Raw genomic sequence first — 25735 nt, forward strand, 5'->3', positions numbered from 1 at the left:
ACGATCAAGAGAAGAATAATAAAACAAACTGAAAGATAAATAAGAACCATGTACCTGTCTCCTTGCCTTTTCCCCTGGATTCTTCCTTCTGTTCGCTCATAGGAAAGTGTGACTTTAAACGTCCTTCAACTACTATAAGGAACAGACTTATAAGTATTAGCAGCGAGGTCTCACATGTCACAGTCATCTTATTTTCCATCTCTCAGGTCACAACTTGAAATTTATTTTTCCAGTTGGCGTTTATCAACCCCTCCTCACGGCCTCTCTCCTTCTGCCAAAGACGTCACTGTGGCCTATTTGCCAAGCTTAAGGACAAAGTAATGACGCAGTATTAGAATACAAAAGACTTTCTATTGCTGAAAACCTACTGGATTACAGGTGCGGGCCTTTGTTCTTTGATACCTCTTGTTCTGTATACATTACGGCACGTGCACTATTTTAGGTTTGATTAGCTTGCACTACAAGTACATTGCTTACTGCTTGCAACTACAGTATAATTTTTCGTGATTAGAAAACAGTTCCAAGAAGATACGCGCGCTGATTGGTTAAAAATCGTGTTTCTATTTAAGGTGGCCGAACACAAAAAACGAAAAAAGTCTAACGACTGGATTTTTTTTAAATAAACAAAAACCATTTTTTCAACCTTGTTTTTAAACAGCCCCGTTGCCATGGCAACAGCACACACCTTAGCCAAACTGCGAGAATAAACTTTTCTGTGGTTAACCTTGACTCTTGCAAAAAGCGGGCGCCAAAGCATAAATACTTAAAAGTAATGGTGAATTAGGCATAAGCTCTTGAAAACTGTATTTGGCCACCTTAACAATTAGATTATGAGCTCGAGATTTCTATGAGGTGATAGTTCATGAGGCCTTCGGCCTCATCAACTGTCGCCTCATAAAAATCGAGAGCGAATAATCTAATTGTTTGACATCTACAGCTAAGTGTGCGCGTTTATCAGTTTCTTTAAAAAATTTCGAGCTTTTTAATTCCAGAAACCGTTAACGCTCTCCTTTTAGTCTTCTTAGGAATTTTGTTTCAGTTGTTACTAAATGTTCTTTCGAAACTTCGGAGAAACGAGGAAACGTTGTAATTTTTTCAACCACACCAAGCCACTGCACACTAATGGCTGATAGTGTGCAATGGCTCAGCCAATCAGATTACAGCATTTGCATTAGTATACTAGTAGAATTCTACTAAAACTCGATAAAAACACGGTATATGTTTTCTATTTCTTAAATATCGCGCAAGTAATTTCAAAAGACGGGCGAGCGCCCCAAACGGAGAGCAGGAGACTGGGATTGAATATAAAAATTTCCGCTGGGATACGAGGGCTACAAAGAAGGCCATCGTCGCGGGCGCAGATTCCAGAAAAGTATCTGTAAACGACTGAAGACAAGACAATGGCGTTGTTAAAAAGTGTTTGGAAACTTGGAATTTTTTATGCATTTCTCGCCAGTAACGGTAAGTAATAAGCTTTTTGCCACTAATCAAACTTTTCTAACCCTTTTATGAACGCGCATATAGTCAATAAAGGCAAAGGTTTATGACACCTAGCTTGTTTTGGAGTAAACGTCTGCAGGCTCTTTGCGGCCGTATAGTGAAAACAATGACGCGACCTTTTATAGCTTTTTATATTGCCATTGTTGTTTCATAAAAACGAATAACTTGAACTAGAGAACCAATATTTCTTCATTTTACCTTTATCTGTAAATAAGTTACTGGAACGCAATGTCATTTATCTGTCTCTAACTGTAGCAAAACAAAAAAACATTAAAAACAACGGTAAACAAAAACATTTAAATCGAACAATGCAATTTTTTCTCTCGTTCGATCGAATGTTTTTATCGCATTGAATTCTTATCGAAGGTTGATCATTGTAGTTAAAGTGGTCTAAAGAGAGCGTCACTATTTGTTGATACCATGCGAGTTTACATTTTATATTAGTACATCTGAAGATAGAGATAACGAAGTTAAGGCCTGGTTCATACGTCGCTTTTCTGCCTTGTCGCATTCAATTCAATTAAGAGCGGCAGAAATGCGACTGTCGATTCATACGTCGCACTTGTGTTGAACTTAATTCAGAATTAATGCTGTCGGGTATGTCGGTCAACGGAAAATGTCTGAAACGTAGAGTATTCAATATGACCGTCCGAGATACTGAGGGACGAAGGACTTTAATTTTGCGAAAATTATCCACCAATGGAATGAGAAGGAGAAGGCTGACAATGCAGCAGTTTGTTTTGCAATAAGCTCAGACTGCATTGGGACGAGAATAGCCAAATTTCTTCCTTCTCTTTGGCGGGACCAAATTTATGCATACTCAATACATTAACATGATGTATGAATTAGATTCAACACGGCAGAAATTTGATGTTTGAATTGGTGTTACATTTCTAGATCTGTCGGATAGTGCGACAAGACCAGTCGAACATGTGGCAGAAATGCAGTGGCCGATTCAGACGTTGAATTTCTGTCGCATTTAATTCGTTGAATTGAATTCGACGTGGCAGAAATGCGACGTATGAACCGGGCCTAAGGTTGGGAGGTTACTCAGATCTTGAGGACATATGGAGTTTAATACAGCTCTGTTCCAGCTAACATAAAGTTAGCCCACTCATCATTTAGTTTTCAACTGAAGCCTACTAAAATACACATAGCTATATATATTTTGATTTCTAGCTAGTACTCGGCATTTTTAAAATTGAAAATGGTTATGGATTTTCCAGACAGTTTCAATTAATACGTACAATATTTTCATATAAGTAAGTAGGTTAAATGAAAATATTGTAAGTAATGGATAGAAATTGAATTTTAGTTTGTAGTAGTTCACATTGTAAGTAGTTTCAGCAGTATTTTGTTGTGTGTTAATTAAAATAAAATAATAGTAATAACAAGAAAACAGTTTCAATATGTAGTGCAAAAGTTAATTTCAGACGTAAAGTAGGTGCTTTTCAACTGAACTAAGATAGAGTGTCGTACAGTACCCAATAAATGTACCGTATTTTCTTGGAAAGAAAGGAGATTTTTCTCCTTATGTTAACTTGAGACCACAGTCTTATAAAGACTATTATGTCTGCATGGACAGTAAGGCTACCTTGTACACAAATGTGACCACATGTGTTGAAAACTTTATCAATTATTGGTTAAAAACATCTGGTTTGGTAGGAAAATATGCAAAATACCTCTGTATAGTCTGTTCCACTTTTCTTGTGTAATTTTAAGGGGTCTCCAAACTTACTTTCAATGAGCAAAGAAAGTACTGTCTCATAGCCCATTGGCTTGTGGATTTTGCAGTTGGGCTACTTGCCTGACAGGCATGTGAGGTTGTTTGGGAACTTTTTGAGTAAATTCAAATTATGGAAGTATTGCAAGAGGATAAATTTTCTATGGCTAGTGAGAATGACTTCAGGCCAGTATGTAATGTTATAGTTACAGCAGAGCTGGCTGTCAAAAGAACATTCATTTAGTTCCTTGAATGATGTTTCAGGCAGTGACCCAACCTTCATTAGTGCAAGGCAATTGTTAATAAATAAATGAATAATGTTGATAAGTATGATATTTTGAGCCATCCTTGTTGTTGAAAGCCGCATATTAACCGTTACTGCTAATGATTTAACTCTTATTTTTCTGAACAGGCTTGGTTTATGGTTTATCATCTCTGATAATAAATGCTACGTCTGTGAAAGTTGGCTATTTATGGGATAATCCAAGACAGGAAAATGTAGACACTTCAGAGGTAGTAATAGACAGTAAACACTCATCAAGCATACTTAGATTGATTTGTGATGTTTTACCACCATTACCAAATGATGGAGAACTTTGGGAGAAAAAAGATGAACTTGTGAAGTGGTATAAAGTGGGTCCCAAGACAGAGGAAGTGAAGAGAATGCGTTATTGGTCCAGTGATATGACAAAGACTGCCATTTCATTCTCAAATGTAACACTTGCTATTCTTGGAACTTATTCATGTAGCTATGGTGATATTTCAGCCACCATTGATGTTTTAGGTGAGAAAAGTATATTAACAGTATAAGTATATGTATAAACTAACATGTAAATAACGTACATCACAACCGTACTATTGCAGAACTAAAATTATAGGTAGGGGTGTTAGTTTGAAATACTCTCTGTTTTCAATGTTAGTGAGTTTATGCAGGTTAACATTTACATTCACTTAATCAAGAAATGTATGTACATGTACAGAATCTTTTTCAAGAATCCACCTTTCAAATATTTGGATTTCCTTCCAAAAACTTTTCCCCAAAATTTGAGTTGCCAGACTCTGGGTGCAGCTTCTCCGTGAGTGCGGCTTATGTGCTGGTGTTTACAGTACAATTTGTTCAAAGAGTTCATAGAGGTAAAGTCTAGATCAAAGATGTTTGGAGGGAGATATCAATTGTGTTGGCATGAGAATCTTACACTGTCTACTCTTGCAATGATATCAATTCCACCCTGAGATGTCTTAGAATTCAATGGTCAAATTAAAATGAACCCATCCCATCAGAAAGTTGCTGAGCACTGTGAAGAATAATTATTATGTACGTGTACATAGCAATTTTTTGGTGCCATCAATGAAAATGTTTGTTCCATTTTTCTGTAACATGCAAAAAGTCTTTAACCTCTGTCCAAACAGTAAATGTTTGGCAATCAAACACCTTCAAACATTGTTTGGTGAACAAACATTGTTTTGGACTGAACATTTTCCCATTTGAACACCACGTTTGAACGTGTTGAATTGTGTTCGATAAAATTTGAATGAAGTCAGGCATTTGATCAAACACAGTGAAACATTTTCCCATTTGGATGGCTTTGTCAAACATGTTTTGTGTGTGCATGCATTCTGAGCTCACTCATGAGCTTATTGTGTGCCTATAGCTTGTTGTTTACCTTCAATTAGGTACAGTGTAGCTGTATAAATAATCATTAGAGAATTTAAGCAAATCACTACGGCTGGTACTACTATGGCTGCCATGACTGAAAAGGTCTGGGGAGAGTACGTCTCGGTGGTCTGCCAAATTTTAAGTTTAGCAAAGCAAAATTCAAAGATGAGAGAAATATCGGCTCAGGAGTTTAAAATCTCTTTTTTTTAGTTTCTCACAGCGAAATTAAATAGCTTCGCTCAAAGGATGCTGGCCGTTATTTGCCTTCCTAGGACGAAGAGATTATTTCTGAGTGAAAGTGAATGCCATACAGTTTGTACCATAACAATTTGATGGATGAAAATTAATATATAGTTTCAGAGACAATATCTCAAAGAATATTGAGTGAAGAACAGAAATATATCGATACTCAAAGAAGCAAAATAGCATCGTAAGACTTATAGTTATCCAGATATAAAACATCTTCACTAAACCCTCAAAGCAAACTTATCCAAAGAAAGACAACCTCATGCTCAACACGAATATTTCAGTTTAAAACTCACTTCACCTTTCCAACACCTTTGCCAAAACTTATCGTGAATTCAGGATACGGATTTGCAAGCTTATGAGAGGCAACCTTGACACAATCTTTGACTTAAATTGACTTTAAAGGAAATAGTATCCAATGGAATTCTTAAAATGCCAAGATGTACATTGAAAAGGGCCAGAGAAGTGAAATAAACCTGACATGAATGAATGAATGAATGCTTTATTTAACGAGGATATACGCTTAGCTTGAGAGCTAGTTTACAGGTATTCCACCTAATAACTAACAAGAACCTAACAACTAAACAACGCTAATATCACAATTCATGAGGTAAAAGTCACAAATTAAATACTGATTAAAACTATTCAAAACTATTATTACAATATTACCGCCGCAGTCAAAATACTATTAAAACTAAGTTAATAAAGATGATGAATTTTAAGCTCGGTAATGAAATGTGAAGGTGAATTAATCAACATGACATGAGCATGGGACAAAGAAAAATTCTGAGTCCCCGACAGGAATCGAAACCCATGACCTCCCAAACACTGGGCTTAAAATTCACCATCTTTATTAACTTATCACTACTCATGATGACTTCGATAGCATTGATCCTAGCAGTATGCAGGACACCTGTCATATATGAACTCAGTTAAATGACCTCGCTCTCCATGAGTTCTTGTAGCTCAGTGGATAGAGCGTCCGCGCGGTGTTCAGGAGGTCATGGGTTCGATTCCAGTCGGGGACTCAGAATTTTTCTTTGTCCCAGACTCGTGTCATGTTGATTAATTCACCTTCACATATTGAAACTAATGTCACAAATTTACTAATCCCCGAAATTTAGTGATCTAATTCTGTTTACTATTTCATTGGTGCCTACTTTTATTCCAATGTCATTTGATAGTTCATTCCATTTCTTGGCTGCAAAATATCTCCATGACTTGAGTCCATATTTGGTAGTGTTAACTTTGGGTAAAGATAAAACATATTCTTGGCACCTGAGATTGTACTTATTTTAAATGAGCATAAATTAATAAGATTCCTAATTGCCCATGGTGCTTTGTTCGATATGCTGTTATGTATAGTAGTAATGACATGGTAGCCACTATGGCAAAACAATCCGACTCACCTAGTCAGATTTCACACTGCAGTTGGATGCAGCCGATGTACATGCGCAGTGTCTCATTTTGGGGGAAATTTACTTCCGGCAGCCATATCAGCGCCAGCTGTAGCAATTTGCTTTAAGTCCCTATTGTCTTGTTGTGGCACAATACTCTTAAAACTAACACAGGAAGAAGTGTATATTAAAAAAAAAAAAAACACTTGACTATGTATGACATTTGCATGCACTGCAACAATGTGCACAAAATAAATTTCATTCAGGAAAATAAAATGTACTGCGTATGCCTGTATGGTCAGCCTCTAAGAAACCAGAACACACAAGCAAACAAACTAATGAATATTGGTTAATTTGGGTTAAAAATTTTTATCTTCCAGTGGCTGATGTGAAGGCAGCTAAAGCCCTTAAGGCACCAGGTAATTTGACGGAACTTCACACTTATGTCTCTTATATGAAAGATAAATCAGGGATACATGGATGGACAGAGCAACAACATCTCTTACAGGTGAGACTTTTCATTTGCCTTTCTCTTGTTACCACAAATGCATCATACAATAATTTATCTTTTTGCAGTATTGCTGTAATTATTGCAATTTAAGTAGAACTTCATCATTCTTGATACATGTAGTATTATTGCTGCAACAAAAACTTTACTAACAACGGTAGACATGTAACAGTGCCCTTAGGAATTTCAGTCTGTTCTAACTTTTAATAAATGAATAAATATATTCTATTTGCTTAATATGTTTTCCCCCATACAATACCTTTTTTAAGTGTTAAATTGTTTTTATACAGTCCATTGGAACAAAAGACTATTGTCCTGTAGTACAGAGTCCTCGTCAACCTGCAAGAACAGGTTAGTTGCTTTTTTGGATAAAATATTAAAGAATAGGTATTAGCGTATTTCTAAGCCTTGTTATGTATAAATAAACAATTGCCTACATTTGGCATGCAAATATGGATGGATATTAATTTTGTCCATGGACATTACTTGTTCCGAGAAGTGAACAGTTTTCCAAGAATGAAAAAGTGTGAGCTTTGAGAAACAGATAATGTTGGCGATCAAATATCTGAACATATTTTCGCGACAAATGGAGACTATTGTGTTTATTATCCTTCAAGTATTTTTCACAGCATGTGCAGTTTCCAAAATTAGGGAATATCATTTGGATATTCCCCAGTTTGAGCTGGGGAATATTTAGTCCTGTGATTCGTTTAGACCAGTTGTGCACAAGTGAAAATATTTGATAGATTAGAGCACTAGACATTGTTTGGTCTTTGCTTGAAATTGAAAAGTTGTGGTTCACTGTAAGTGAATAACTTTTATGATAATTTGTTTTTGGTTCAATTATTCTCAAAACAGACAAATCTTTACTTTCCTTTATTTCAAAAAATGATCAAATTGGATTTGAAACAAGGGAAAATAAAATCAAACTGGTTTTAGTCAGAAATTTAAAGCTTCAAAAACCGAATTTAGATCATAACACAAGAAGTGAGGGAATATCAACGATCAGAATGCCGGCTGTAACAGAGTGAACTGTGTGATCAGACAAGATTTCTGTGTTATGTGCAGAGCTGCCTGTTGAGCAAGGGTCATCCATGGTTATAATACTAATGCCTAAGAAATCTACTTAGCGAGATCTTTTGCTCATATAAATCCAGATTACGGCTGTCAGTAAGGGCTATAACCAGTAACACCTGTTATGGCTGAGTATGTTTGATGGGCTCTTGATGTTATGGGTGAATTGCCTGTATTTTGTACAATTCACCCAAAAAGTAACAAGTTTTTTTTGGGGTATAAAGATCAGGGCTACAGGTGACTCAAAACCTTGTAACAACCCTGCAAGTGTTAAATTTCCTGACAAGATCAGACCAAAACCAAACAACTTATTACCATTGTTTGCATGGACAATGTATCTTGACCACCAATCAACAGGTACTTTTGATAGTAAAATTTTGCCATGTTCTGATATGCAATATGATCTGTATGACTTGTCGGCCAAGTTTTACTGTCTGGACCTAAACTGTGATAAAAAGGACTAGTGAATTGAATTGGTGAGGTATAAATTATATGATGATGTTTTATCCCACAGTTCATCAATTGCACCCATCTGACATCAAAATTGTTGCTGCCATGGGCGATGCATTTACAGTAAGTTATACAAGATTTGCTATAATTTTAATGATAGTGAAGTAAAACAGGTTGCTGAAGTGTATTTTTTCCTTCACAGTCCATCACAGCTCTGCTAATTATTATTATTATTATTATTTACATTTGAGTTTTACCTTTTTATTTTGAGGTGGGACTTGGAGCAAGAGCCTCGTCAGTAAATGGATATTTCACTGAATACAAAGACATCTCATGGAGGTACATACTGTTATTTTATGTCAATGACCAGTTTATATAATTTTTTAATGTCTTATGTTCATTGTCACAGTCTGAAAATCAAAATGGTTTGAAAAATTTGTTAATCCAAAATAAACTTAAACAACAATACAAAGCAAATTATGAATTTGGCAGTAGGCACTGGAAGGTCCAACATTCCTGCTCAGGTTATATTATCAATACAGTGTACTTAGGATTAATAATGATGTTCAAAAAATCAAAATGACAGTTTGGTTTCATTATAGCATTGGAGGAGGAAACTGTTTGAACCAAACAACAACTATACCAAGTGAGTGATATTTTAAGTATTGATACTGAACGGTGAATAAATGCTAGGAAAGTACAGTACTTGCAGAGTTGTGGTAATCCAGGATTTGAAATGAGGCTTATCCAGAGTCCAAAGAAAATCAGTTTTCCAGTCATTTTCACTAACCTGACAAAAGATTCCCACTACTACTAATAATAATTAAATCAAAATTTAAAATTATAGCGAAAACAATAATTTGAACTTTTACAGCACTTCTGTAAAATCTTGAATTTTTTTTCACATTTTACCTAAAACATTAGTCTGCCAGCCAGCCCTGTCAAATGGTGGATAACATTATCCACCAGGTAAATTACTATCCACTGGATAAGCGTATTGTGATTTGTCTGGTGGATAGTGCTACCCATTCTTTGAACAACTGCATGTACAGTAGGGCAAGAGATGCGTTTCAGTCAGGTTTAGTGAACTCTATTGTGAAGTAGGCGGCAAAATTGCTTCCTTCCAGGGCTTGGCTCACCTGTCATTATTTTAAAGACCTGCTCAGACTAGTGTCCAAGATCTGTGAATTCTTAAATAAATGAAATCACTTAAGCTTGTCAATTCAAGTATGACTGGTAAAATGTAGCAAGTAATATATGTTCCCATTGCAAGTTATTACATCATTCAGTTACAGCTTTTAACATAGCTTACAGACAAAACTACAAAATGAAATCCTCTTTTGACAACTAATGTACATGTGAATTTTGCAATTTACAGATATTATTAGACAATTTAGTCCGTCATTAAAGGGTGCATCAACTAAGACCTCAGAGAGGGAAGATAGCTTTGATGCTGATCTTAATGTTGCCTTCCTTGGTGCCTCTGCAAGGTTTGTGATTAAAAATAAGTAACATTATATATTTTAAATTTAAATTCACCTCAACTTGTTTTCATTCAAGTAGTTTTTTGTACTATGCCTTGAGAGAATTTGATGTTTAATCAACAAATTTTTCTGAACTGAAGATGATGAGTGATGTCATTCTCATAACCTGTATGCTTGAATTTGGTATGAAACAGTGATGAGAAATTAGTAGTTAACCAGTGTTGGGCAATTAAAGTAGGATGAGCAAGAGTAAAACTGCATAATCAAGCCTCAGGTGACCCATCAGGCCCATATCCATTTAATTTACTCGTGAATGGACAGATGCATTCATGGATGAGTGCTTGGTATAAAGGAGATGTCTTAAGTTATCGTCACTTACTAAAGGACAAAAAATTGTTGCTGCAGTGAATTGTTTATTACAAGTATTGCATATTGTATTCAGTTGAAATGTTACATGTATTTAATTCATTGCCCTACACGAAAAAATGTTCTAATTTGAAGCTTTGTATTTGTTCTAAAAGGGATCTTGAAGGTCAAGCGAAAGACCTGGTTTTAAAACTGAAAGCTATGAAGGTAACTATAAGTCCATATCTTGTAGCCGAACATTAAAATTATTAGATTTATTACATTTGATAATTAAGAGACAAGCCTGTTTTTGTGATTTTGTTTGTTTGTTTATAAAATTATGGTTTATTAACAGTTGGTTTTGCATCTTAATCTCATTTGGCCAGGCTTGTAGACACACATGCCAAAAATGGTGATACCAGTCAAAATTAATATTTGTTTAATTATTAATTAAATTAATTAATTGTGATCTGTATCGTTATAACAGGATATTGACTTTGAGAGTGATTGGAAGCTTCTAACCATTTGGATTGGAACAGAAGATCTTTGTCAAGTGTGTAACAGTGAGGTAGGCAATGGTAACTACAGTATATATGATTGTATAGTACAGTGACAGACATAGCTAAGTGTAAGCTGCATAGTCTTCTGAGGTGAAGCTCTTGGCTAGATCTTGCCTCATGAAACCCTTGAGGAAGAGTGTTGTGAGCTGTGAGACATTACTCTTAACTAAGCAAAGAGTTTCATCTCATCTCCAAAGGAAGAATAATGTTGTTAATGACTCTTGAATCTTCTCTGGAGTTAAGACTTAACCAGTAATTGTATCTCTCTCAACTTCAATTAATTATAAGAGGTTATTAGATTAATACAGATTGTTTACCCTTAATACCAAGATTTCTCTTTACATATTGAAATTAATAGTGAAGAAAATACACTTAGAGTTGAGTATTTATTGATTATTGTTAAAAAGTTTTATTGTTCATTTTTAGGACGAATATGGTGCTGGCTCTTTCATAAAAAATGTGATGCACACACTAAAGTATCTTCAAAATGAGGTAAAAACTTCTTTGTGTCATAAAGAAACATCACATGCAAGACAGTACAGTGGCACGGCTGATCAGTCATCATGAACTGATCAAATTCTGATGTGTTGCATGTGAAGGTGAATTATCACTACTAACCATGGTGAATTTTTTTAGAATGTTATGCTTGCTTTGCATGTTCAATTTGCAGTTCCAGAAAATTCATGTATCCATAACCACCCCACCCCCCCCCCCTAACAGAAGGGATTGGAATTTCCTGGTGGTGGGAGGGGGGTACGGGCCAGTTGTGTAAGACCAAAGCATTTGAAGAAATGTATGAAGCTTTATTGGAATTTCCATAGGGGTGAAAAGGGGGTGGGGGGGGGGGGGGGGTGTCATAGAAAAAATCTCTTGTGTGGGGGAAGTATGGATATTTTCTGGAACTGCACAATGTGTCCCTGCATGTGTCACTTTCAAACTCCCTAAATTGAAATTAGGTACATTGTGAATGAAGTGCTGCTGTAGTTTGCTTAATAGTACAATGAAATCTACTCACAGAATCATTGCCTTTAATTTATGTTTATTAATATGTTGTTGTTATCACTTGTAGGTTCCCATGATGTTTGTGAATATTGTTCCACCCATGGATGTCTCTTCTCTCTACCAGTTACATGAACAAGAGTCATGCCAAATTCTGGGATGGTACGTTTTTAAAACTGTTGACCACTGTACTAAATTGACCCACATCGACCCAAACAAAACAAAGCAAACAAACAAACAAACATTATTGAAAGCACCTGAATGTGATTGTCTATAGTGTGCCTCAGTAACACGATTAGTTAAGTCTCCTTTTTAAACATCTAGTACATAGTAAATAATAATGTCTCACATTGGTTTAACATTAGAGACAGACTATTACTGTAACATTAGGGATTGGGGTTGGGTAATTCTCAAGCTATACCCAATTATTTTTTTCTGGTCGTTTTCCATTCAAGAATTTTTTTGTGGTTAGATCTCATGAATGAATCATTTTTTCATCTTGAGGGTTAAAAAGAAAATGTTATTGTGCCACTTAAATGAAGCATTTCTTTGGGGGAGTTGCTTGCTATAGATGAATTTTTTTTCATGCAATTTTTCTACATTTTTTGGGGGAATTTTTCCCAAGCCCATAGCTTCACATCATTTTTGTTTTTTCTTCAATCCTCCTCCATAACTTTGCTAATGGTGCATTCCATAGTAAGAATGATATGACAACCAATCAGAGATGCCAGGCAGTTCTGACTGGAGGGGATTGTCACTAGGATGGATTTATTTCAGACATCTGTCCTTGGAGCAAGTGATTCAAAGTTTCTGAAGAATACATGTATGTAGGCCAGTTGGTGTGTTGTACTGAGTGATGCTCTGTTTTTGTGCAGGGATTCTTGTGAGTGTTTGAAGAAAGGTGATGCTGAGAGGTTGAAAGTAGCCAAAGAAGCTAAACAATGCAAGGTACCTGCATGACATTTCTTTACCCTGCAAATGTTATGTCTGCGGTAACTACTGTAGTTAGATCACATCCTTTCACATTGAAAATGACTGAAGCCTTCTGCTTAAAAAAATGATGGTAATTATAATAATTACATTAGATGTATAATTGTATTTCAAGAGTTGTGTCTGACTCAGTAATAAATTTTTAAATGCAGTCAAACATTCTCTAATGGCCAGCAGTCTACATGGGCTTTACTGAAAGCCTCATGCAGTCTTGCTCACAGTAGTTCAACCCAAGGGACAAGGGTGGCGACTGTAGAGAATTTGAACAGAACTGTAAATATTTGAAAAATAATTATGATCATCTCTTATGCATAGTTGTTAACATAAACCTACTCTATTAAAAGTGTATTCTAGGCAATTTGTCTCGCTGCTTCTCGCACAATGACATTTTAATTTTTGTGCTACTGTGAGACAAATTACATGACAAATTAGGGAGTCTGAAAAACTACAATGCGACATCAAGGACAACATAGATTAAAAAATGAATTTACATTATACCTACAAATCTTGCGATACCATAAAGTCATTTAGTTTGTTTCTCTTTGTCAAAACTATCTTGAAACTGAATATGGAACACAGCATAAAATTTGAAGTATCAATTATAAAAATTATCTGTCTTGATGCAAGTTCTCCAGACAATGCAGAATTTGGTCGTTTCATGTTGTTGTTTTGCAGAGAACAGTAGAGAAGTGTACCAAGAATTATAATACACCATCACAGCCATTGTTCTGCTCATTATTAAAACCTTTTGTTTAGTGGCCTTCCCCTTGCCATTGTTGTTGTGGTTTTCTTAAACTCCCTATTGCCTAGTAGAACACCCTCGGATATAAACATGTCTAGGAAAGTTTTTATTGCAGTAACTGGTGTGAAAAGTCAGGTGTGTTTCTACTTTGTGCAATGCTTGTTGCAACAAAAGCATTGCAATTGAGCAATCATTTCAGGGGATGTTGCACAAGGCAATTTTTCATGGAGCATTTGAGGTAGTAAAATCGCAAGACATGTTGCAAGAAAAGTTGCCCCGTGTTAAAATGCCTCAATAATGCTTATGAATTGTCTTTCAACAAAAGTATCTTCTAGAAGAACTTGTGAACAGTGGTTTGTATGGAACAAAGGATAGCTTTGCTGTGGTTATTCAACCCGCCCTTCAAGTGCCACCGAAAGCTAAGGTAAGGCTGTATGTACTGCGTGTGTACAGTGTTTTCATTAGTTTTATCTTCCCTGCAAAATGTGCTACCTGTGTTTCGTAACTGTACAGTACTTTGCATTTAACATACAGTACTGTTGTTTCAGTAGTGTTACAAAAGGAAGCAGACTTTTTCAACATTTATAACATTCATTTTCAGGAGGCAATGCATTAAATTGGGTTTAATCGAGTGTTTGTTATGTGATGTGTCTGTTCAGAAATGGAATGTGTAGGTTTTTTACCCAAGTATTATATTTTAATGACAAAACATTTCAGTTGACACAAATTGGGGGCATTTCCATGTTGGTTCTTTTTTCCCAGCAGAGTGGTGATTTAGAGAAATCCTATTTTGGTGTGGACTGCCTTCATTTCTCAGTACATGGCCATGCAGCAGCCGCTTTGGCTTTGTGGAAGAATATGGTTTGATTAAACAATGAAAACATATCAATCCTAAAACCTCATGATAAGTAATAGTAATTGGACCAAGTGGAGTACAATTCAGGGAGTAATCGCGTGAGCAATCTCAAAATTAGACGAACGTGAAGTGCAAGGCTGATTTGAAATTGTGAGCATGATTACCCCCTGAATTGAATGACACGAGGTCCAATTACTAATTAATTGTATCTGTAACAAATTTTGGAATTAAAAATGTCTTTTGAGAACTTCTTTTGAGCGAAAACATCTGTAACTCTTTTCATAAGTTTTGAAAACTGTAGGAAACAGTGCGAAAGTAGCCATTAAAATGCGCGTAATTGACATGTGAATCACGTGGGTATCCAATTACAGGTAATTAATTAAGGTAACAATTACACAGGTCTGTAATTGGACACCCATGTGATCACACGCCGATTACGTGAGAAATAGGCATGTAGAGAACCAATCATGATCGAGAATTTTGTTATAGATACGATTAAAGTCTTAATCTTATCTGTAACAAAATTCTTGATCGTGATTGGTTCTCTGGGTGCCTATTTGCCATGTAATCAGTGCCCGATCATGTGGGTGTCCAATTACGGGTATCCCATTTCAACTTTTTGTAACTGCGTATATAACTGCGTACCTACACCATGCGCACATCAGATACATGAACTTTAATGTGGTCCTTCCTAATGGTCCCTACAGTTTTTAGTGCAGAGTGCACTATTGGGATGGTTTAGGGGGCTGCTATTCGCTAAGACACTAACGTCCTAACGCCATAAGGTGTAAACTTTAATGTTTGTTTAATTGATTAATTTCAATTAAGCAATTAGCCTTGCGGGAAGGGGGGCTGGGTGCAGCAGGTACCCGCGTGCACTATGCAAAACGTGTTATATTTACGTTGCCTTCTTTGATAACATGGCAAAAATGTACATATGGTTTTGCAAATCTCATGCTATCCTTGTGGTGCTATTCTCTCAAGAACAGAAGCAATTTGCTCTAAACGCACACACATTAGTAAGCGTCAAAGTCGACCACATGTTAGGTGAAAGATACATTTCATAGCATATAAGACGCATGCGTTCTAGCATTGCTAGTGTGATAAACTCCGTTCTTGAGTTCAGATGCATGTTTTTTTTTTTAATTTTTTGTAATGAGTGATATCACACTCTCGTTTTGACTGGTGATAGCAGTTATATTTCAGGTAACATCAGTTCTCCTTTTTTAGTCCAAAGAACGTTACTGTGACTGCATATCCTCTGGAATCTTCCCTAGCTCTATTCAAGAAATGTCGTCTGCTGTTTTATAACTATTGTGTGTTTGCCAGGGTTGAAATAGAGAATCGCAACATATTGCTTCTCCCTAGCAGCTTGTTTATTTCCTCGTCTATGAAAGAGAACCCAAAGATCATATTCAGCTGAAACTTTCCCGGGTTAGTTACATGTAAAACTAGTAAATTTGTGACAAAAGAAACTTCATTATTATTGCCGCAGACTCTGTAGCACTTACTGAAACCTCCAATTAATTTCATCAGTCAATGAGGTGACTCACTCACCGATGTGGGATATAATTTCGGTCAAGTAAAGATCTTGACCTTCAATACTTTTCGTTGAAACGCTCCTCAGTTGTATTACTCAGTAGCATTGTGTATTAGTTTGATGTGGTTTTATTGTTTACACCAACTCAGCTGGCAACAGAATTAGAACGCGCTATTCCGTGATTCGATGTGACTATTTGATAAGTAGATTAATTCTTGTTTATCGATGAAATGAAAATTTACGTTTTGAATAAAACAAAATCGTTCCTCTTCAACTTTTCAGCAGATATTTAACTTATATATTCCATTTATCTCCAGCAGTAAGTTAAAAAAATACACATCTTTCTTATATTTTTGTGGAAACAAAGGTATCTTGTTGCATACATTGGCGAGGAAAACAAAAGTATCAAATTACAAATGTTGACGTGAAAAGTAATGCTACAAAATGAACAAAACTCAAGATAAAACACCACGATAAATTTAAAACCGTCTTGACAAACGGTAATTGTAAGTTATTTTTGGGCAAAACACAAACATGAAACATACACACGGCACAAGATTGTCTTATCAAGTTTTTGTCTGCTCATATTCTGCAAAGGGGAAAAGGCCTAGGTTACTACCAAGGGAGAGAACAGCAGGGGTGAGGACCTGTGTGACTACTGCATCAGAGATGTAAATTATCGGTACACTCTGCACTATCTGAGATTTTCTTGCTAATTACAATGTGTGGAAAACACTTCCGACTTTTTCATTCAGAGGTTGTCAAAAAGACTTATTTTTAATCTCGAAATTTGTTATTGATACAATTAAAATAGTAATTGAACTGCAAGTAATTTCAAAATCAGTGCACAGCACAAGGCTGATTTGAAATTACGAGCAGAAATTCTCCTCGTAATTTCAAATCAGCCTTGTGCTGTGCACTGATTTTGAAATTACTTGCCTGATTATGCCCTGAATTGCACTCCACTTGGTGCGACCAACTACTATAATAAGTACTTATGGAACCATTAATTAAGATATCTACTGTGTACTGTGGTTAACTTGAGCATTAAATTGAACTTGTAAGGGTTGCCAGTAGTACCTAGAGAATCTTGGGTCTGGAATCCCTTGATCTGATTTCTAAGTCTTGGCATTCTTAGTGAGGCATATGTGTGTTTCTTTCTGTTTAGTCTCAGTTTTCCAATCTTATCAAGGGTCTTGGATTTTACCATTTGCCAACCTGACTTGTTTAAACTCATTAGAACATCAGGGGAACCTGTTGCAAGAGTATATGAATCATGTACCAGTTCTAGCCTAGTTATGTTTTTATCTCAAATGCTGATTTTCAGTTGGAGCCGCTTGGTTCTAAGACAAAGCAGTGGGGAGATCAGGAGACACTCAAATGCCCTTCAAAGGTACAATGCATGCAATCATCATGTACATCTGTGTACACTCCTATTCAATGATATATTAATTATTACCAGCCCCAAATGACCAAGTAAACATCAAAAGGTAATGAGTAATGTATACATTTTCCAACCTGTGGATGATGCTGACTTCATTGGCTTGTACATATTCAGACATGACGAGCAATTTGAAAACTGTCTGCGTTAGTTCAGAGACTGCAAAGTTTAAAACAGTGAAGGTATTTTAAACAATGACCTCATTAACATTAATCAAATTACACATTTTTTTGTTTACTTATTCAGGATAAGCCATATCTTTTCACCAAAACAAACAGCAAACTCATGATGAGTGATTTCACTGATGATGATGATGAGAATGGTTCATCATCTGGCGACTTTCCTCCCGTTGCTGCTGTGGCCCTGGCTGTGTCCTTAACAGCTGTGTTGGTTATTGTTTTTGTGATTGTATGGAGGGGCCGAAAATCACGACGGAGACCCGAGGCATTTCGACTGCTCTATGCCCCAGGACCTCAAAAACCAAGGATATGAGACAGACTTAGTGTAGTCAGTTGAAATTATGAAGCAGATACATTAGTGATTTTCATAAGCAGCTGGCTGGCTACTTTGATAACCCTGTGCTCATCATTTTTGGAAGGTGCAAATGTACATTTGCAGTTCCAGTTTTAAGGCCAGATGAAAGTCAGTGAGTGTCAAAGCTGACCAGAGTTTTGAAATAAGAGCTGGAGAATCCCTCTGTTTAAATTCTGTCCACACTGTCATTATTAGCTGGTCATACAGGTTTACATAAGAATATCATCCACCTTTCAAGAGGGGAAAAACCTGCTGACAGGTCAATAATTAAAAAGTTGATCAAGTTCAAATTAGATCAGATTAGAGAGTGCAAGAGAACACGAGACTTGGTGACAGGCAAACAAGAGGAAACAGAACTTAAAAGTATTTATTTACTGCATGTACTGTAAGTGACAATCTAGTTACAACAAGTCCATCACTTTGTTTTGTTCAGATATGCATAGAGTTAAATGAAATTCCAAGGGAATGGTAGTTTCTAAAGTCAAAATGTTTAAAGAAATGTGTGGAGCTTAATTGGAATTTCAGGAGGATCAGGTGGATGGGGGTTTAAACCAAAAAAGCCCTTTGTTAGGGGGCGAGGGGATATTTTCTGGAACAACATGAAACCAGAAAGGTTCCATACAGCTTGAACCGTTTTAGTAGTTCTGAATGAAGGAACTTATTCACAAATACTACTCAAAAGTACAGGTCAAAAGGAAGTCATCAGCCTGTTCTATGATTCACCCCAAGGCAAGAAATTTAATCTACAAAGATGTATGAACCAAATATTTGTATGTAAATTAATGATGAGATTTGAATTAATTATGCAAGGTATACAGAAGTTGTAAATAGCTTACATGTATATTAATATTTTCCTGGACTTGTACTCAGTTAATCCATCTCTCTTGGACACTATTTATACGAACATTTTTTGTTTGTTTGTGTAAATATTGTCTAACAAGCGTTGGATACTATTTGTGATCTCTTGTGACCAAAAATATTGTCATGTAGCAATTAAATGCGAGTTAAAGTAAACAAATTTTGAATAGCTAAAACCTTCCACTTGTCTCACTGCTTTTGCTATGATTTGCCACTTTCATTGCTAGTTCCTTTTCTTCAGAAATGGTGATCTTTAGCAGGGAAGCTAAACCACTGGCACAATCATGGATACTACCCATCAAGTTTGATACTCTTGTGATATCCGTTTATTGTTTACCAAAAGTCTGAAGGCTTGTTGAAAAACATCAAAGCTTTAATATGTACTCGACACCAAACTGTGCTAGTATGGAGAAAATGTTGCCTTTACCTTACCATGCACTGTTCCTTACATGTGTTGCTGTGATACTTTCCCCCAACATAAATGGAGAATGGTTTGCTTAAAAGTCAAAACATGGCAGATGTCATAATTATTTTGAGAAGTCAGGAAAAGCAGAATGTACCATTTGAAGGTCAAAAGGAATGTCTGGCTTGAAAGGCAGGAAATGAGTGACATTTAACTTCACAAGTAAGAAAATGTGGAATTTTGACCCTGAAAATGTGTGATACAGCCAAATTTGTTCAAAGCAAACACCTGGGGGATGCTCTATTCCTGTAAATAACGACAAGGAAATGTTTAACGTTTGCACAAAAATCCTGTTATGTACATTTTTCCTTTTTTTTTTTTGGTGCAGTCAGATGAACTATGCAAAAAATAATGCCACAGTTGAACGTCTAAATAGATCCTCACCACTGAAACAAATCCCTTCAACTTCAACTTCAGTGTGCAGCAAAGCCCAAGAGTGAAACTGAAGGAGCAAAATTTTCCTGTGAAACCTACAACTTGAAAAATGCTATTTTCTGAGTTAAAAATGAATGAATAATTGGGTAAAACAATATTAAACTAAAACCCTAAAGAGTTTTACTCCATGTTTTGGGCAATGGTGGGATAGAGCAGTTTTCATTTGAGTGTCAAAAAGTAATTGGTTTTGCATCGACTATGTTATTTAAAAAACTTCCACCACTTTTGTTATCCTATGAGAAGCGATACCAAACCCAACACCACTCGTTCATACATGTTTTCCCGTGCTTTGCATCAGCTACATGTAATTACTTTGAGTTTTAATTGGTTCACTGGATTCTCTTTGTTCTAGTGATTACTTTGGTTTTGGTTTTACAACACTCAGATGAAAACTGCTCCAAAAGCACATGTAAACAAATTGAAATTAAAATTTATGAAATTCAAGTGAAACAACCATGCCAACTTGAAAACTTGACTCATTTTAATCACAATGACCTTTACTATTACAGGATGAGCTGGGAAAAGGTGAATAACAAAATGGAAACAATAATTGAAAAAAATTATTGTGTAAACTATTCAAGCTGGATATGTTGTGAGAAATGTTCTTGGGAGAAAAATCTTTGAATGTGAGATGTTTTGAAAATGAGTCAACTTAAAGAACTCTGTCTTCAAGAACTACATGTAATCAGTTTTTGCGGGGTTCTGCTTGCTGTCGTGAAGGCAACAACTTGTGCACTGTACATATATCTGCTCATCTGCTGTACTATTTCCCAGCTTGCTTTCTCAACATAATGTAGATGTTCTCCTTTATCCAGTCTTTGCTGTGCGGCTCGTAATATGGCTCCTTTTGGCATTGCCTGTCGAACAAACAAACAAACAAACAAACAAACAAACAAACCCAAAACACACAGTCATCAAAATCTCTTTTGAAGATAATAAAACTTGATAAAAACATGATCAATAACATACTGTGTCACCAAAACTGGACTGGCATTCCAGGTCTGCAGTGTTAAGTCTTAACCACTGCACGCCTATGAGACTAGATAAACAACAAGGACGCTGCTATGAAAAAACTACACTTTGATTAACAGGCTCAGCTGGCTTTTCTGGCCCGTACACTTTCAAAATTACACCAAGTCTTGGTTTTGTAATGAAATTGCTCTCTGTTTCTCTCTTGACTGGTGAAAAGCTGATTGACGACCCTTTAGCTACGTCTCTGTAACAAGCTGACAGCTCAATATAGCATGCTTTTTAACTTGTTGACATGCCTGGTGCCTAGTTTACAATACACTTAAGGTTTTTTTCCATGTGCCAGCATTTTTGTCTGGTTACCCAAACAATTTGCCAGTATCAGTTACAAAAGGATTGCCTGAAGAGTAGTATCCTGCCCACGAACACGAGACAACTCACACACATTGATAGTCTAAACAAACAGAGAGGACTTGGTTTAAGAATGGTACACCATGCAAGACAGATCAGTCAAGTTATCAATGTAGTCAAACAGTTGACTAATGTCGTATGTTATGGATGGCGTGCTTGGGTTGGACTTCTTAAGGTATTCTTCAAATATTTTGCAGACACCTGAAAAGTCCAAAGAATATAGCACCTTTTTAGTTAAAATGGTAAAAAAGAACTTTTATTCTGTACGTCAATTCATGTTTGGTCATTATCCCACAGTAAAATAGAGTAACAATGATTCATGCATTCACTTGCATACTTCAGTGTTACTGTAAAAGTTGTGCTAAAACAGTCACCACATAGACAAAATAATTTAACTGACTGATTGGAATCAAATAACAATGAGAAAACTTGATAGTCGAGGGCTTTGTCTACCTTCCATACATTCATCCTTTGTTTCATAATCTGAGTAAGTTCTTGATTCAGGCTTCGCAGTTGGCTGAATTAATAGGATTGTGTGTGACTATAAAGAGAAAAAACATATTGATTAAAAAAACAGACATATACATGTAATATATACAACAGGCTATATTTGTATTCTCAGTATTGGATTGGAACTAGCTTGCAATGGAGGCTTGGGCAGGAGAAAATCGTTAAAAAGATAGGGATGTAGTCTGCATTTGAAAAGACTCTCCACATTAGCTTCAGTTCCAAGCTAATTTCAGACTGTCCAATATTTAGAATACGAATAGCCTGTTTCACTGAGATAGCATGATAAGGTTGTCAGGTGAAGACTTGCCATTATGTGCAGTGCACCACAATAATAATTATTGCTAAAAAAGTGGAGAGAAGAGAGCCTTAGATCGAACTACAGCTGTAAAGCATGACAAAGAAGTTTTTTTGCATGGTAGGCATACTAAAAAATGGCACTGGTAAATTCTGTTGTGTAAACACTTTTTCTCACCTGAGCCAAAGTTTTACCAGTGCTCAAACCTACTGGATAGATAGACGGAGCATGGGTGAAATTTTGGCTCGGAGCAGATGAGAAAATAATGTTTACACAACAGAATTGATCCACGCAGTACATAAGCTTACATGTAAAGCACTTCATGATCAGTGAACAAGGAGAATAGCTGTGATCACTGCTAAAGGGTGACAAACTGACTACTCTCCTTATCTAAAGATTATAGGTAAATCCTCAACATTTAAATTTTGTTGGGTACAGTATTTATTTTTAGAAACAGTCCTACGAAAATACGTGCGGTGATTGGTTAAAAATTGTGTTTCTATAACTCGATAGAAACACACAACAAGCACGAGCTGTTGAGGTAATGATGGCACAAGCAAAGAGAATAAATTTATACTTTGATAGTCAAAGTTTACAATTTGTTTTCCTTTTTTCGACGCGGTGTTTTCTAAAAATTAATAGAAAACATGTTCTACAGGTTTTGATCGAGTTTCAGTATAAATCTACTCGTGTTCTATCATGAATGCCATTCTCTGATTGGCTGCTATCTATTCTGTGATAGATAGTAGCGTAGCAGAGTGCACTTGCTAACAAAATGACGGCCGCTTCTTGCCATTTTCAAAGTGTTTGAGAAGAGGATTTAGATAACATTTTGACTGACTAGTAGATTTATACTAAACCAATTAGATTACCGGTATTCGCTCTTGGTTTCCATGGCTGGTATGCACCCTCATCAACTATCATCCAATAGAAATCTCAAGCTCATAAACTAATTGTTTAATAAACACTGGTGAAAGTTTGGGAGAACTCGAAAAAGCTGTGGAAACACGTGCCTGCAGCTTGTGTTCCTATAGCATTTCTTGTTCTTCCAAACTTCCACTTGTGTTTCTATTGAATAATTAGATTACGAGCTCAAGATTTCTATCGCGCGATAGAAATGGAGAGCAAATAATCTAATTGTTTTACAAGTAGTATAAATCTACTAGTCGTTCAAAACTTAATCTAAATCCTCTTCACAGACACTTCGGAAACGCCAAGAAGCGGCCTTCATTTTGTTAGCAAGGGCACACTGCTACGCTACTCACTATTATACATAACAGCACACAAAATCAATCACAAGAGGTGAGATAGTCCTTTACAACAGATTTAAAAGACTCCACAGAAGGCTGATGTAGCAAAGAGGAAAGAAGAGCGTTCCATTCCTTCACAGTTCTCGTAAAAAAAATTATACTTGTAAGTATTATTACTGCAATCACTTCTTGAACTTAAGACAAAAAATCCGTCCAAAACAGAAACGTGATATTCTTTGAAGGATAAATGTGTAGTATGCATGTCATCCCCTGTTGCCATTACTGAGTTTTCAATTTCACATTGGTTTACGGTCATTTCGCCCCATGGTCATTTCGCCCCCAGTCACTTCGCCCCAACCAAAAGTCATTTTGCCCCATAATCGACGTCACTTTGCCCCATACAAAAGTCACTTCGCCCCATACAGAAGTTCCTTTGCTCCATGTAAGAGATTAGTGAAATTTGTCGTGAACTTTTCGTTTTGATGTTGGAGTTGGACTGATTTTGAACTTAAGACTTATGTCAGTTCAGACAATTAACTACTGCAGCTTCCAGTCGTGTTCGCTTAAATACGCTTGGTAACACTAAATGTCATTTTATTTGATTACTTTCCTCATCACGAATTCTTATACGTGGTAATCCCTCAAAATACACTAAATATCACTTCGTTCAATTACTTTCCTCAACATGCATTCTTATCCGTTGTAATGCCTCAAAACCCCGTTAATACACAGGAACTTGAACTGTTCTTGTTAATTCTTATCGTTATTGGCCTCATAGTTTTGCTTACTCGAGAGAAACAACATTTGGTAAATGTCGTCTCACTTTTACCATGCGTAATAGCTGGTTTTCATATGACGTCACCACAATGCAAACCACAAAACTGTTGGTCTTCCTGAGGTTTTACTTAAATGATGTATAAGAGCAGCTGAAAACTAATACTCATACAAATTTTCGCTCCGAATGGGTTCTTGGTTTTGTGATACACTCTGCTTGAATTTCTAAGCTTTTGCGTGATGCAGCATTTACATGACGGCCTAGAGAGCTGTCATGATGGTTAAAAAAGTGACTTATTTCGGGGAACTTGGCTATCTGAACAGTTCATGTCTTAGAAAAAGTATTATTTTAATGTTTTAGAGTTCCTCGAAAGAAATAACTTCACGGCAAAAAGAATAACCTCACAGCAAAAGTAAAAGACTCACGGCAAAAGAAATAACCACATGGCAACCTCACCGTGAGTCTCTTTGTCCTTTTTCTTTTGTCGGGAGGTTTATCTATTTGCCGTGAGTCTTTTACTTTTACCGTGAAGTTATTTCTTTTGCCGTGAGGTTATTCTTTTTGCTCTGAGGTTATTCTTTTCACCGTGAGGTTATTTCTTTTTGCTGTGAGGTTATTCTTTTCACCGGGAGGTGATTTCTTTTGCTGTGAGTCTTTAACTTTTGCCTTGAGGTTATTCTTTTTGCCGTGAAGTTATTTCTTTTGCTGTGAGGTTATTCTTTTTGACCAAACAGAAGTAAAGCGAATTTCTGCGAAATCACACAGCGTAACAAAAATGGGTTATGACTGAAACTATCAATTTGGTGGACACTTAGAATACAAAATGGCGGCTTGACTACACAGCACGACACAGAGAAATGTCGCAAGTCTTTCTTAATTTGGCTCATTTTTTACTGCAATTTTAACCTTCAAATGGGTAAAAATTTCAATTTCATTTCATTTTATGTTTTTTTTCATGATCCGAGACGATCCGAGTCGATCCGAGTTGATCCGACCCGGATTGACGGTCCTAGTTGATCCGGTCCAACTTTTGTACCTGCCTGAGTGATACTAACAACTACAAACATGTCATGAAGATCGTATTTATAAATGGGACGATTGTAACATCAGCTAGGCAAATACAGATAATCTTGTAAGCATATATACACTTTAATTATATCATGGAGCGAAGTAATTTCTGTATGGAGCGAAGTGACTTTTGGTTGGGGCGAAATGACTGGGGGCGAAATGACAATGGGGCGAAATGACCGGATACCTTCACATTACTGCTATGCATTCATTGTTTACACCGCCATGTTTAGCTTGCGGCAATGGACGAACAAAATCGTAGATTTTAGATAAAAACAGGAATAGCATTTGATTTCTGATAAAAACCTTCACACAAAGATCCTCTCTCAAGCGGAGGTGTGATAGGATACGAGTAACTTTTAGTAAATAATAGAAAATAAAGCTGGAGATTGTTCCACAACAAAGAAAAGATTGAATACAATCCCTAGCTATTTTCTTGCACAACTGCGCTGTCGCGACCACTACACTCTAAACACTGATACAAGATGAATTCGTCTACAACAAAGAACATATTTAACCACTTCTTACTTACCATATCGATTAGAATACTCCAAAAATTGGACGGAAGAGTCTTCTCGCTAACATGTGAAAATGAAACTGCAGTGTTGGCTCTTCGTCCGAGTTCTTGTTTCCATATAAGGACAATCCCTCGGAG

At 36.3% G+C, this 25735-nt stretch overlaps 2 protein-coding genes across 4 annotated transcripts; one reads left to right on the forward strand and one right to left on the reverse strand.

The window, feature by feature from the left end:
• Positions 1-1333: 1333 nt before the first annotated feature.
• On the forward strand, positions 1334-20177 carry LOC145485123 (phospholipase B1, membrane-associated-like). 3 transcript variants are annotated; one of them, XM_081463804.1, is made up of 17 exons: positions 1334-1461; positions 3636-4007; positions 6904-7031; positions 7322-7382; positions 8620-8678; positions 8827-8894; positions 9158-9201; positions 9934-10045; positions 10561-10612; positions 10872-10952; positions 11371-11436; positions 12014-12105; positions 12819-12891; positions 14001-14099; positions 14438-14536; positions 17399-17464; positions 17759-20177. In XM_081463804.1, exons 1-17 carry the CDS (start codon positions 1401-1403, stop codon positions 18002-18004), a joined length of 1779 nt encoding a protein of 592 aa, XP_081319930.1. In that variant the 5' UTR covers positions 1334-1400; the 3' UTR covers positions 18005-20177. The 3 variants fall into 3 exon arrangements, 2 of the variants coding, with proteins under 2 accessions (XP_081319930.1, XP_081319931.1); XM_081463805.1 differs by having other exon boundaries at positions 1335-1461; positions 14441-14536; XR_014049147.1 differs by having other exon boundaries at positions 1336-1461; positions 14438-16914; positions 16948-17464; positions 17759-17791.
• Positions 20178-20265: 88 nt separating this feature from the next.
• On the reverse strand, positions 20266-25721 carry LOC145485244 (enhancer of rudimentary homolog). Its single transcript, XM_081463950.1, has 4 exons — positions 25613-25721; positions 21636-21723; positions 21263-21383; positions 20266-20659 (listed from the first exon to the last, which is right to left on the reverse strand). Exons 1-4 carry the CDS (start codon positions 25613-25615, stop codon positions 20566-20568), a joined length of 306 nt encoding a protein of 101 aa, XP_081320076.1. The 5' UTR covers positions 25616-25721; the 3' UTR covers positions 20266-20565.
• Positions 25722-25735: the final 14 nt, after the last annotated feature.

The sequence above is a fragment of the Orbicella franksi genome, chromosome 4, assembly GCF_964199315.1.
Source record: "Orbicella franksi chromosome 4, jaOrbFran1.1, whole genome shotgun sequence".
In the NCBI taxonomy this organism is placed as follows: domain Eukaryota; kingdom Metazoa; phylum Cnidaria; class Anthozoa; order Scleractinia; family Merulinidae; genus Orbicella; species Orbicella franksi.

What these genes read in the sequence shown, in the direction of transcription:
- LOC145485123 (XM_081463804.1), top strand. Translation starts at nt 1,401, where the DNA reads ATGGCGTTGTTAAAAAGTGTTTGGAAACTTGGAATTTTTTATGCATTT. An exon ending in AGCCACCATTGATGTTTTAG is followed by an intron (nt 4,008 to 6,903) that starts GTGAGAAAAGTA and finishes TTTATCTTCCAG; the next exon opens with TGGCTGATGTGAAGGCAGCT. An exon ending in TTCCTTGGTGCCTCTGCAAG is followed by an intron (nt 10,046 to 10,560) that starts GTTTGTGATTAA and finishes TTGTTCTAAAAG; the next exon opens with GGATCTTGAAGGTCAAGCGA.
- LOC145485244 (XM_081463950.1), bottom strand. An exon ending in AAAGGATGAATGTATGGAAG is followed by an intron (nt 21,384 to 21,635) that starts GTAGACAAAGCC and finishes TGGACTTTTCAG; the next exon opens with GTGTCTGCAAAATATTTGAA. An exon ending in ACTGATCTGTCTTGCATGGT is followed by an intron (nt 20,660 to 21,262) that starts GTACCATTCTTA and finishes TTTGTTCGACAG; the next exon opens with GCAATGCCAAAAGGAGCCAT.